A 12,548-nucleotide genomic window follows, 5' to 3' on the forward strand; every position below is an offset into this window, starting at 1 on the left:
GATATCTATATGTTTTTTTTTGGCTAAATCCAATACCTATTATTCAAACCCTTACTCTCCACACCCCAAATATGTCTCTCAACAAAAGGCGTTAAAAAGACTATGGACACATACGTTAAGGAAACAAAATTATATTGTGCATGTAATCAATTTATATTATTTAAAATCTAAGAGGTTGACGTAGTAGTTCTTGAGTTCTTAGGTTTGAAACTACTAATAATCGTTTTAGCGTCACTTCAACAGTTTCCTCCCTGCTATAAAATAGTGTGTGTGTGGGATGAGTAAACAACACGCACCCATTTGAATAGCTTTGTATACTCTCGTTTGTAAATAATAATAATAAATATATTACTTTTTCAAAATTTAAATTTACATTACTTATGCAAGTACTCAGAAAGTAATAGTCCAATCCCACTTAGAACAGTGATGCCTTGGCCTTCAAATCAAACCCAAACAATAGAATCTCTAAAGAGAGTGGGAAGACAGTTCAATAGTGGTTCAGGATCAAGTTTTAGCTTGTGGCCGAAGAATTCAAAGTGTTATAGAATTTTCTCTTAAGTAGCTATTACAAATGATACTCTCCTTAGGTTTGTCAGAGGATTGGTTACTTATGCACAAACATTCCAAGTTTTGCCCTATCTTATCCATTATCACCTTTTCTTTTTCTCTTATCCCATGAGAAAATGTTTAACCTCTTAATCTAGAGGTTCCCCTTCCTTATATATCTTTCCTCCTTGCATGCCAACCCTCCACCTGTATACTTCAAGGCTTTTTTCAAGATACTTATCCTATCAAAGTTCTACTGAAGGTGGTAGAATGAGCAGCTAGCTATGAAGTCACTGTTTAGGTGTCATTTCCTCATTAATGCAGCTGATAAGATTGTTGCAGGGTATTCAATGCGGAGGGGGAAGGTATGCTTTTCTAGGAAGCTTCCTCCCACCGTCTTTGCCCACCTTATGATACTTCCTCTTTTCCATAAGTTCTTACGTAGCACCATTTTGCACTCCCTCACATCCTTGGGTTAGTGATGTCTTTGGGGTGGATACCCTTATACGGGTGGGATTGTGCGAGACACTTTCATATTATAATTATCTTCGGTCCTCAGACCCTTTACAACTTGTATTAAGCAAAAATAAAATGATATTATGGATCGAAATAAGATATCTTGAGTATTATTGACACTTAATCTCAAAGAGGTACAAATTGTAATTTCTTTTTGGTGAGTAATAAAATTTAAAGACTTGTAAAATGAAAGAGAAATGCTACGTCTACAATAATTTCACAATACTTTTCTAACAAATCCTATATGGTAAGTTATTATTGGTTATAATATGAATTAAAAACTTAAATTACATTTTTATCCACCATAATAGTTAGTAACAATCTGTCACTTAGGATTTATTATAAAAATGTTGTGGACATAGTATTTTTCAAAAAGAAATGGGAGATATATTAAACTACAAATGAGTTAGTTAAAAACTTAAAATAACAAAATTTGGTTTTTTTTTTTTACCAAATTTAAAAAAGACAATTTTCACAAAACAATTTCCCAACAATATGATTTTTAATAAATATTAGTTGAGAAAATGCTGATATTGGTGAGTAAAATAGTAATTTAAGTAGTAAACTCAAATTAGAACTAGTAACAACTTGTGACCTAAATTTTGTTGTAAAAATATTGTGAATACAAGGATAGAACACTTATCTTATTATTTCTATCCAAAGATAAACAAGAAAAAACCAAAGACACTCGGCTGGCCGTGGTGTGGATCCCATACAGTCGGGATCTACAGCAGCAAGTGTAGAATCATTGTACATAACAACCACTACAATTGCTAAATCATGTCATCATTAAAACACATCACAGTATCGGACGATCGTATCCAATGAACGGACAGATCTAACAACCTTAAATTAGCAAATGACATAAGTTTACAGCTCACCACAACCTTCACTCTCTCTGTCTCTCTTATTATATTCATGGTCATTGCTCAGTTTTCAAGTTCTCAATTATCGGGCTCCTCAAAATCTAATCCTAGACCAAAAACAAGGTTTCACTTTAGTTTATTTGGCTTTCTGGGTCAGGGCCCAAATGGTGAATAAGACCAAGGTGGTGGTTGTGGTGGTGGTGGCGTTAGCTTAGTGAGCCAGGGGTTGAGTTTGCAATCAGTGCTGTGAATTTCTTTGTTTCTGATATGGAGGCTTATAAGAGGTGGGTTAGGCGGAACAAGGAGTATGTGCACTCGTTGGAGTCTCTAGCCAATGTGAGCCCCTCTCAATTCCTTGTAATTTCGTTGTTTTTTTGTTTTGGTACTTTGTCAGTTGTTACAAATTTATGGACAAAGTTTTCATATTTAATTGGGTATTGGATTGTTTGTTGTGTTTGGCTTTGTGGGTTTTCGTTATTATTGCTTTTGATATCCATGGTAGCTTGATATGTGAGAAATTTCGAGAAAAAATGTAAAATTTTATTGCGTTTGAATATTTTGAAATTATGAATTATCTCATATGGGACAATGAAAAAAAAGTAATCTTTAAACTGTTTTTGGACATGGAATTGAAAGAAGTAATTGTGTTTGGGTATCAAGGTGATGTTATCTCATCTAGGCCAATGTGCGTCCTATCAGTTAATGATAATTATATTATCTGTTGTGTTAGATTATAAATTTAATTGATCAATATCTAATCTTATGCAGTTTGTGGGTTGTCCTTATATGTTTTTGTAGCTCCAAGGTGGTAAAAAGAAAGTGCAGAAAAGGGTTTATCATAAACTGTTTTCATATGATCATATTTTGTTTCTTACCTGACTATTGAAATTCGTGGGTTAGTGAAAACCATAGTGAAGAGTCCGAAGCTTTGTTTAGTGGAATTTTTTGATGTGGTTGATTCTGCTGAGGGCTGAGGCTAAGCATATGGCTTCAAAAAAGGTCCTTGGTTTCTCAATTGAAGCCATACATCTGGAAGCCATGTAACCTATTATAAACTGAGAAGAAGAGGGAGTTAAGTCAGTCACCATCCCAATTAGTCTACTCAACCTTAAGCCTGATTTTGTGGCCAGCTCAGGTTTTGAGCGAGAAACCTTAGGTGGAGGGAAGATTATTGTTCACTGTCTGCCCCAAGAGAAAGAATAGGCATGGATAGGTGTTGTAGCCAGAAGCCCAACCTATGTAGATTTCATGATAACAGGATCAATTTGTAAGATATTTGAGGAATTTGGTCTTGGTGATGCTACTACTAGCCTTAAGCTCCCTAAACCAAGCAGCAACAGAGTCCTAAGGAAATTGATTTAGTAAGTATGGCAGGGTATTCATAGCCTATAACGGATGATGGGATGTCCTTGGGGCAGTGAAAAGAGAGTCAAAAATAAAGAAAAGAAAAATGTTGGCATGAGGCTAAAAATAAGTTTTAGTAGCTACTAGCTTCTAGCAATAGAGGAAGTGCTTAGGAGCAGGGAGCTGATTCAGGAATGGAGGATTGTAGCTCAGGTGAAAAAAAGAAAGAGAAAAAAGATGGATACTCAATGAGGTTGAGGGCCTGTGATTAAGGATCTTCACTATATTTCAACTCATTATTTACCTCAAAATACAAGGATAAAGTCATGTTCATTTTTGTGAGTTGCTGGTTAATAAGCCATATAAACTACATGCAAACTCATTGCATAATCTGATATATTGCTAATTGACCTATACTTTCCCCCAATTGAATTAATTTGATTCTCTTGACATGTTCTGTAATTATCATATCATCCGTGCTTGCTCATGAATGTTGAAAACATAACTGATCCCGATCTTTATTTAGCTGTTGGAGCTTTGTTATCTTATTTAGGTGTTGAAAATCTTTTGCAGGGAATGACATGGCTTCTTCCTGAACGGTTTTCTGATTCAGAGATAGGACCAGAAGCAGGTTTTGTGAAATTTTGGTAACCTTTAGCTTCTCTTATTAGCTTAACTATTGAAAAGAGTGTTTCTCCTATTTTGGTTGATGTCTTTTTGAGAAAATGAAGGGATAGAAACAAAAGTAAATTTCTTGGAAAAAGATAATTTAAGCTGGCCTGTATATATATATATATATATTTCTTCAGTCTGCATGTAATGGAAAGTTATAGAATTGTTATTTGTTTTTCCTATCTTTTGGACCAGTTGGTTTGTCTATCCATTTTATTTTATATTCTTTTACAGTATAATTTTGTGTATTTCAAGTCTAAAAGAAAATTTAGTCCCCCAAAATTTACACTTCATACAAGTTGTCAATCTGGCCCCTCACATTGGCAAGCATGGTCAATCAAGTCATTTTGCTAGCTGGTGTACACGTTTATTGTTAAATATATAAGATGGAACCATTTTGGACTAAAACTTGATTTTCAACAAGTTTTTACTACAACAACAACAACAACCCAAGCTTTAGCCCCCAAATTTTGGGGTCAACTATGGATCATCAATAGACTAGTCAAGGTCGGCCACATATATATATATATATATATTTTTTTTTTCCCCCCATTCTATTGTATCCTATCTAAAAGTCATACTTTTTGTTACTTAAATAAAATTTCATTTTTTACTACTTCTATCAATGTTATTTTTGGTCTTCATCTAAAATTACCAATTAACTCACTTTTTCTTACTAGTGCATTAATCGCTCTACTTTGAACATGATCAAACCATCTCAAGGGACTATCCTACATATTTTCATCTATAAGGGCCACCCTTATCTCTAAGTAAATTTCCTCACTTTGAATCCCATCTTTCCTTATATTTCCACTCATCCATCTTAACATTCTATGCAAATTTCCTCATTTTGAATACTATCTTTCCTTGTATTTCCACCCATTTTTCTTCCTATTCTATGAATATGTTGCTTCTTAACAAGATTTCATGTAAAAGCAAAAGCATAGATGGTCTTGTAGCAATCTTATAAAAAATTTCACTTTAGCTTAATCGGTTTTCTTTTACTTATCCAAAAGCGGTTGTGGTTTCGAGGTGAGTGGGTATTATCATTCTCCTCCCCTTCTATTGTCGTATATTTCCTGTGGAAAATGGAAAATGGTGTGGCAATTGAAGGTTTCTCCTCACTGGCTGAGCATAGACCCAGCCAACCTGGCCCACCTGACTGACCCGAAGGGTCTTGGGCGGGTTGAATGGATGCTTGGGTCGGGTTCGGGTCCAATATTCGGGTCTGCCTTGGGTTCGGTTCGGTTTCGGGTCCAACCCGACCCGACTGATTTAAAAAAAACACACACACACACACACACACACACACAACTAATGTATCAGATAAGCGAAACCGATCCAATACCCCATTATGAACTATTTCAAATAAACTAAAATACATTAAGATTCACCATAATCGAAAAGTAAAACACTAAAATATTTTGAATTAACACAAAGGAAATCAGCTAATATTGCATTAAAATAGCAAAGATAAACCATAAATCAAACACTCTAAGAACCCAGAAAAAAAAAATTACATTCATATAAAAAATTTAGTCAATCCCTCAACATTGTGGAATGGGAAAACTGTGCAACGAGTTTCAAAAACAAAGACTGATATTTGCACCGAGTTTTGCAAGATTCCAAGAAAAATGGAGGAACAAGTCAGCAAAGTACAGCGAACTCCGAACAAAAAAATCCGAAATTTGAGAAAATAAACCCTAAAATCTCGAGCTAGAGAGAGAGAGAGAGAGAGAGAGATGGACCTAGACATGGCGGTGTCGTGAGTGAGAGAATGAGAATGAGAATCTTAAAAGGAGTGGTACGTGCTAACGTGCGCAGGTGGTGAATGGTCGTAGCTGTAGCTGTAGCTGTAGCTGTAGCTGTTGCTGTTGCTGTTGCTGTTGCTATTGTTGTTGTTGTTGTTGTTGAAAGAATTTTTTCGTTGGAGACTCAGCCTTGTTCATCGTCTAGGGTTTTACCTTTCAGCCACCATAGGAGAGAGAGAGAGAAAGAGAGAGAGAGAGAGAGAAAGAGAGAATTTGATGGTAGAAATGGTGCGTTTTTTTGGGGAAAAAAAAGGACAGACCCAACCCAATACCCGACCCAACCCGAGACCCGTACTTTTCAGGTTGGGTCAGGTTTCTCCCTGATAAACTTGATAACAATTGTCATTGGGTCGGGTTGCGAGTGGCAGTAAAACTGACCCGACCCGACCTGATATCAGTCCTACTCCTCAGGTAGCTTTTTTCTCTTGGACTGCTTCTTAAGTCAAGATTCTAACTACGGATAATCTTTGGAAGAGGCATATTGTTGTACTTGAGTGGTGTTATCTTTGCAAAAAGGTGTGGGGAATCTGTAGATCATCTCCTCCTTCATTGTCCTATAGCATATGAGATGTAGAGTATGGTCTTTTGCTTGTTTGGTATTTGTTGGGTGATGCCACAATGGGTAGTGGATTTGTTGGATTCTTGGTCATGCAATTGCAGGCAACATCGCAATATAGATATATGAAGGATTGTGCTGCACTGTTTGATGTGGTGTATCTAGCGGGAATGGAATGTTAGAAGCTTTGAGGGATGTGAACGGTTCATTCTTGAGTTTAAGTCTTTTGTCTTTTTTACTTTTCTCAAATGGTGTTTAGTTTTATCATCTTTTTCTTGTCTTTCCCCTCTTGTTTTGCTTGATCATTGTAATTTGGTTTCTTGATGTTTTTGCCCCTTTAGTACATTTCCTATGTACTGGGCTGTGTCCTATGTACTGGGCTGTTTTTTTTTTAATAAAATCTTTTTGTTACTTATCCAAAAAAAAAAAAAAGGTATTCTATGATCATATAATACTCTTGATGTGTTTTTCCACTCTATCCACCTGCTCTCATCTAATGATTTACATCCTCTTCAATTTCAACAAGTCCATAAAAAACATATTTTTTAAGTGACGTAATGAGGATAAAGCAAATGGGTCAATGAGGAGGTGCAATTTCTTTATCGTTACCAGGATGGGAAAAACCAGAAGATGATGGCACTAAGAATGAGAGTGATGATGTGGATTATGAACTTGGCAAATTCGAGACTAGACCTTTCTTTGTTGGCAACGTGGGGAAGGGGATTGTATGTGGGTAGTGATTGGTTGGCGTTTGAGGAAGAAGTTTTTGACAAAGGTGATGAGAAGCACTCGGAGACTCTCATTGTGCTTGACCACATGTGCATCTTCTATTCCTCTTGGCCTGAGAGAGATTAGCTTGGAAAGTATTTTGCTTTGTACTCTTCCTGGGTTGAAGCACTAGTCCCAATGACAGTTTTGTTAAAATTTCAACCACACGTAGCCCCATTCAAAATCATCCAAGCCACCACATATCACATTAACCGCCATACATTACCTGAATCTTCTTCTTAATTCCAGCCAAACCCACACCCAAACATGCCACCGACAGCCACTATCAATATTCACCAAACCACTTCACAGTTGCGAACTTTACACAAATCCATTTCATCGCCGGTCAGCCTGGTCCTGAGAGGCCAAGGAAAGGGAAAAGGAGAGAATGATTTTCTGATTTTTTGAAGAAGGGGAAACTGCGTCGTTTTATGCTGCAAATGCTTTTCCTCTTAATAAGCCTGGAAAAAAATGATTCTTTAAATTCAAAATTTATATTAAAAGGGGTGTCATGGACACTAAAGGAAGGGCTTAAATCACTTGAAGACCCTAATTGGCAGGAATTCACATAAAGGGCTAAATTGACAACTCATGTAAAACTTAAAGGGACTTAATTGTTATTGAACCCTGTTTTCTTTGTGCTATATACTGATTGGTGCTTTTTTAAACAATTTGGTGATCTTCTGCAGTAACCACTACTTTGGGCATAATCACTGCTATCAATCAACATATCATTGATACGGCTCCTACTCCAATGCACAGAGGCTCTGCGGAGCCTTATTCATTTCCTTATCCATTATGTATATCTGCACTGAAGGACTTGGAAACATTAACTGAAGTTGTGGCACAACATTACTATGGAGATGATAAGAAATGGAATTTCATTGCTGTTACAGAGGCTTCCAAGTAAGCAGCTTCCAGCACCCCCCCCCCCCCCACCCCCAAAAAAAGCTGTCTTCAGTCTGCCACTAGTTATCATCTCCAGTTAGGCGTTTATTTTATGAGAGCATTTGTCTATTTGACTTATCATTGGGTATTCAATGAATCTCAGGGTGCTTGTTAGGTTAGCCTTGTTTTGGAACAGTGGATATAAGATGCTTCTGCATGGAGGGGAGACACCAAACGTCGACAAGCAGCCAGATGCCTTCAGTTCTCAACATGAAAATGGTGGTTTCACAAAGCCTGGAGGGCAGAGTGAGTCAGATTACTTAATGAACAATCATGCACAGAATCTAGAAGGAAGAGCACTGTCTGCATTAAACAGGTTCGGAGAAAATGCTAGGATGGTTTCAGAGCCAGTATGGTTGCGCAGGGTTCAACAACAACATGCTATAATGGAGCCTCCAAGTAACTATTCATATAAAATTAAATTAAGTGATTGGTTAAGATGATGTGTTTCATTCGTAGAATATGTTGCAAAAATAATATTCTGTTGTTACAGGATCAGTGGTTCAGAGGCCAACCATTTCCACCATATTGTCTGAAAAGGGTCTTCATGGGGCTTTATTTCTAGCAGGGGAAATGCTATTTATCACAAGACCACTAATTTATGTTTTATTTATCCGGAAGTATGGAATCAGGTCATGGATTCCTTGGTTGCTTTCTCTGACTGTGGACTTCGTTGGGATGGGCATTCTCTCAAAAGTTACAGAGTCGAGCAGTCTTAGAAAAGAGCAACAGTTTCATCTTTCAATCTCTGAAAAGAATGAGGTTTGAGTCTCTCTGAATCTTACCATGTAGACTTTATAGACATTTTGGGTGCATCCTGCTCATTGGTCTTCTGCATGAATCTAGCAATATGTATTCTTTGGAACTGACTTTTTGGTTTTATTGTTTAGTCCTTCATGAGTAGAGTCAATGCTGAAGTGTTTTTTGATATAGGTTAAAAGAAGGAAGATGTTATTGGCGCTTTACCTTATGAGAGATCCTTTCTTTAGCAAGTATACTAGGTACTGATCTATTTCAGTATTTCATTCTTAATCTACACGGTTTATTTGTGTATGACGTTTCTAAAGGGGAGAAATTATAAGAAACAAGACCATAATTGTCATATATATGGTTTTGATATCTCAGGCAAAAACTTGAAAGCACCAGGAATGTCTTGGAACCTGTACCTATCATTGGATTTCTTTCAGGTGCTTTTCATATAGTTTTTCACTTTCAAATTCTTTTTTATGTAAGCAAGTGTGCTACATTAATAGCATGCTCGCATCTTTCTCATTTTCTTTATGTATTTCTTCATTTGCAGAGAAAATAGTTGATCTTATTACTGGAGCCCAAACGCGATACACTTACATGTCGGGATCATAAGACGGAAGCACCAACTAGTTACCCTTCTTACAGTCCTATATTTTTAGGACCTATTACCCAGAAGGAACAAAAGCAACAAAAGAACAATTTTTGGATGAAGTAAATCCTCCAAAATACAATATGAAAAGCACCAGGGTGAGCTTTGGTGTCTCACACTCTTGCTTTGGTTCAAAATTTTGTCCCCTCTGATTTGGCCACTGGTGATAGCTTAGATCCTCACAGATGTTTTCTTGTGAGTTCCTTATTTTTTATTGTTATTTTATTTTCAGGCCAGAACATAAGTTGGTTTTTTTATTTTAGGGGGTAAAGTTTTCTTGATCCACTGTCAATTTGGACAGTATGTTTATTATGAGTCTGGAAAATCCATTGTACAAGTCTGGATGGAGGAGGTACCTTGGTTTTGGATGTCGTAATTCAACATGACATCATTCGTTACTTTTCTTACTTCTCAATAGTTTAGTACAATTGGTTTTCGAATATCTTTTCTTGCATATATTCTGTTTGATAAGATTTTTTTTCTTTTTTTTCTTTATAATCATATTATCTATTTTTCTGAAAAATTCTTTGTTCCACGGTCAAGTTGCAACCTTTTTTGTCTTGCACAAAAAGCATTGCTACTCGTTATGCCAGCGTTGGTCTTCTTGACATGTGACGTATAATTTGTAAACTGTTGTAAATCATGCCTCTCTTGATCCAGCTGGATATTCCTTTGATTGAAGAAAGCATCTGCTATAACAAAGGATATTCTTTTGAAGATTATCAGTATCAGGTTGAGTGTATAGATATATATATATATATATAATTCAATAGTTACAATAATTGGGAAGGTCCTTTCAAAGAATCTTGGTTCTCCTATCAAGGAAAAGACAATGCTATTTGAACTATATGGCCCTTAACAGATTGAATCGTTATTTGATAAGCAAAAAGATGTACAAATGCTGTTCACTGGAAAGGTAGTGTACATTAAGAAATTACTTTCATTGTACCTTATGTTAGATTTTTGACTAATTTTATGAAGCGCAGAGCTAATAAAGTTAATTTTTTGAGTTTTATTTATTACTTCAGTTATATTTTTAATTAATTTATTAATTTATACCAATTTTTTTTTATTAAAAAGACCTCACAATAAATAATTCTTAACAGATACCTTATTATGCCTGTTAACATTTTTCATAAATTAAATGTTCATTTCTTCTGTTTTGGTTTTTTATTTTTATTTGCTCAAGTCATAGTTAAATCCTAACTTAACCCTATCCATTGGTTGGTTGGGTGAGTATGTCATTGTTTACTATTATTATTATTATTCAAAAAATCAGCACTATAAAAGTGAGTGCAGGTTTGGCTGATTAGCTTACATTTTTTTTAAAAGTACAAATGAGAGAGAGAGAGAGATTACATACAGCACAGCAAAATAGGAATTCGTTAGCAGTAGTAGAAATAAACTTGAACAATATTGTAAACAAACTGTGTGCAAATGATACTGCTAACTCCACCAAAGACATACCATTACATCTATTAACTATACAAGGAATTCGCAGTAAATTAAAATGCATATAAGGTTCTTCCATTTTTTTTTTTTTCAAAATCAATATGGAATGACATGGGGACACTTGCCAATTCCATATGAAAACTGTGGTGTGCAAAAACAATAAAATTATCGAGTGTAATCTTTAGCTAGACCTAGACATAAGCTCTCAATTAACTTCCAAAAAAAAAAAAAAAGCTTAAGATACCAGTTGCTTTGAATTATTTTACATAATTTTTCAAAAACAAACCAAGGCTTACGGTTCAAAAAAAAAACTACAGCTTTTCAAAAGTTCAATAATGGTCTGATTTAATTTTCAATTAAAAATCTGGTCCCATGAATGAGCCGTGCCCCCCACCAGAAAGAAAAAAAAAAGGTGAGATTAATACTTTCAAGTTTTCAACAAACAAAAAAGGAAAAACAAAACAGTGCATACGTGCCACGAAGAGTTGGTGGTGGACAAGTTAGTGCAGGATTTATTAAAACAAAAAAATTGTGGGGGTCCCATCCCATGTACCAAAAAACTAAAATGGAGGGTCCAAGCCAATAAGAGGGTCCCCATCTAGAAAACTAAATATGGACCACTTTTGTGCAAGTAGGTACCTGTAGTGGCCTACTGGAAATGGTTATGGTGGGTCCTCACCCCCCATAGTCATAGATGTAAATGTGGATGTGGCTGTGGCTGCGACTGAGTGAACAAGGGACCGGTAATAATGGTGGATCCCACCCCCAGTTGTATGGTCCATACGGACCACACCACACCACAAAGTGCACCTACAGTTGTAGAATCTAGAAGTAGAACCTAAATGCCACCACAATGGGGCCTCCACCAGGCGAGAGTTGAGCCGTTAGATTAACGGAAGGAGATTAGATCTTACAATTTATTTTTAAAAAAATATAAACACTTCATTTAAAATATTGTACTTGTATCATATTAATATAAAAAATTGTTCGTGTTTTTATACAATATCCATATTCATACCTATACTCATATCTGTGTATCTATATAGTTAGTAGAATCTACCATGTAGAACCTAGATGCCATCACAATGGGGACCACCATAGAAGAGTTGAGCCGTTAGATTGGCAGAAGGGGATTGGACCCCACCGGTCTATTTGTTGCCGTACACAACAAGCTGCGTGTGCAGCCTTTACATTTCAGCGGAATCCCCAAGACCAAGATGAAGATGAAGAAGTGGGTCTCACAGCGTCTCACAATTCATGCACGCGTAAGGTACCTAACTAGCCCATCACCGCATGTTTTTAGTTCCTCGCCATTGTGGGCATAGTCTTGCGGCCCCATACAACAACAAAGCCACGGCTTATTTAGAGTGGCTGGGTCACACATACACGTATACATACGCATTCACATCTCATACTAGCCAATTAGATAAAAATAACTCTGAACCACCTTAAGAAAACAAGAAAAGGACAAAACTGAAAAATGCTTATAGTGTTGTGCAAATAATTGTTGATTTCACTTTCACATTACCCTTTTTCTTTCTTCTCCAAAAAAAAAAAAAAATTACCCTTCTTTTTTCTCTTTAACGTGGAGCAATTCAATAATATGTTTATTTTATTGGGTGTACGTAATCCTCACACCCCACACACATTAAATAATTTCAAACAAAAAC

The 12,548-nt window shown here is 36.1% G+C and overlaps 1 protein-coding gene across 2 annotated transcripts; it reads left to right on the forward strand.

Annotated features, from left to right (window-relative positions):
• The first annotated feature begins 1,892 nt into the window (after positions 1-1,892).
• On the forward strand, positions 1,893-9,868 carry LOC112020654 (peroxisome biogenesis protein 16). 2 transcript variants are annotated; one of them, XM_065773534.1, is made up of 8 exons: positions 1,893-2,264; positions 3,846-3,903; positions 7,769-7,985; positions 8,131-8,426; positions 8,521-8,789; positions 8,961-9,028; positions 9,153-9,214; positions 9,328-9,868. In XM_065773534.1, exons 1-8 carry the CDS (start codon positions 2,196-2,198, stop codon positions 9,387-9,389), a joined length of 1,101 nt encoding a protein of 366 aa, XP_065629606.1. In that variant the 5' UTR covers positions 1,893-2,195; the 3' UTR covers positions 9,390-9,868. The 2 variants fall into 2 exon arrangements, with proteins under 2 accessions (XP_065629606.1, XP_065629608.1); XM_065773536.1 differs by having other exon boundaries at positions 2,244-2,264; positions 3,846-3,919.
• Positions 9,869-12,548: the final 2,680 nt, after the last annotated feature.

This window comes from Quercus suber, unplaced genomic scaffold, assembly GCF_002906115.3.
Source record: "Quercus suber isolate HL8 unplaced genomic scaffold, Cork oak 2.0 scaffold_76, whole genome shotgun sequence".
NCBI classification, from domain to species: Eukaryota; Viridiplantae; Streptophyta; class Magnoliopsida; order Fagales; family Fagaceae; genus Quercus; species Quercus suber.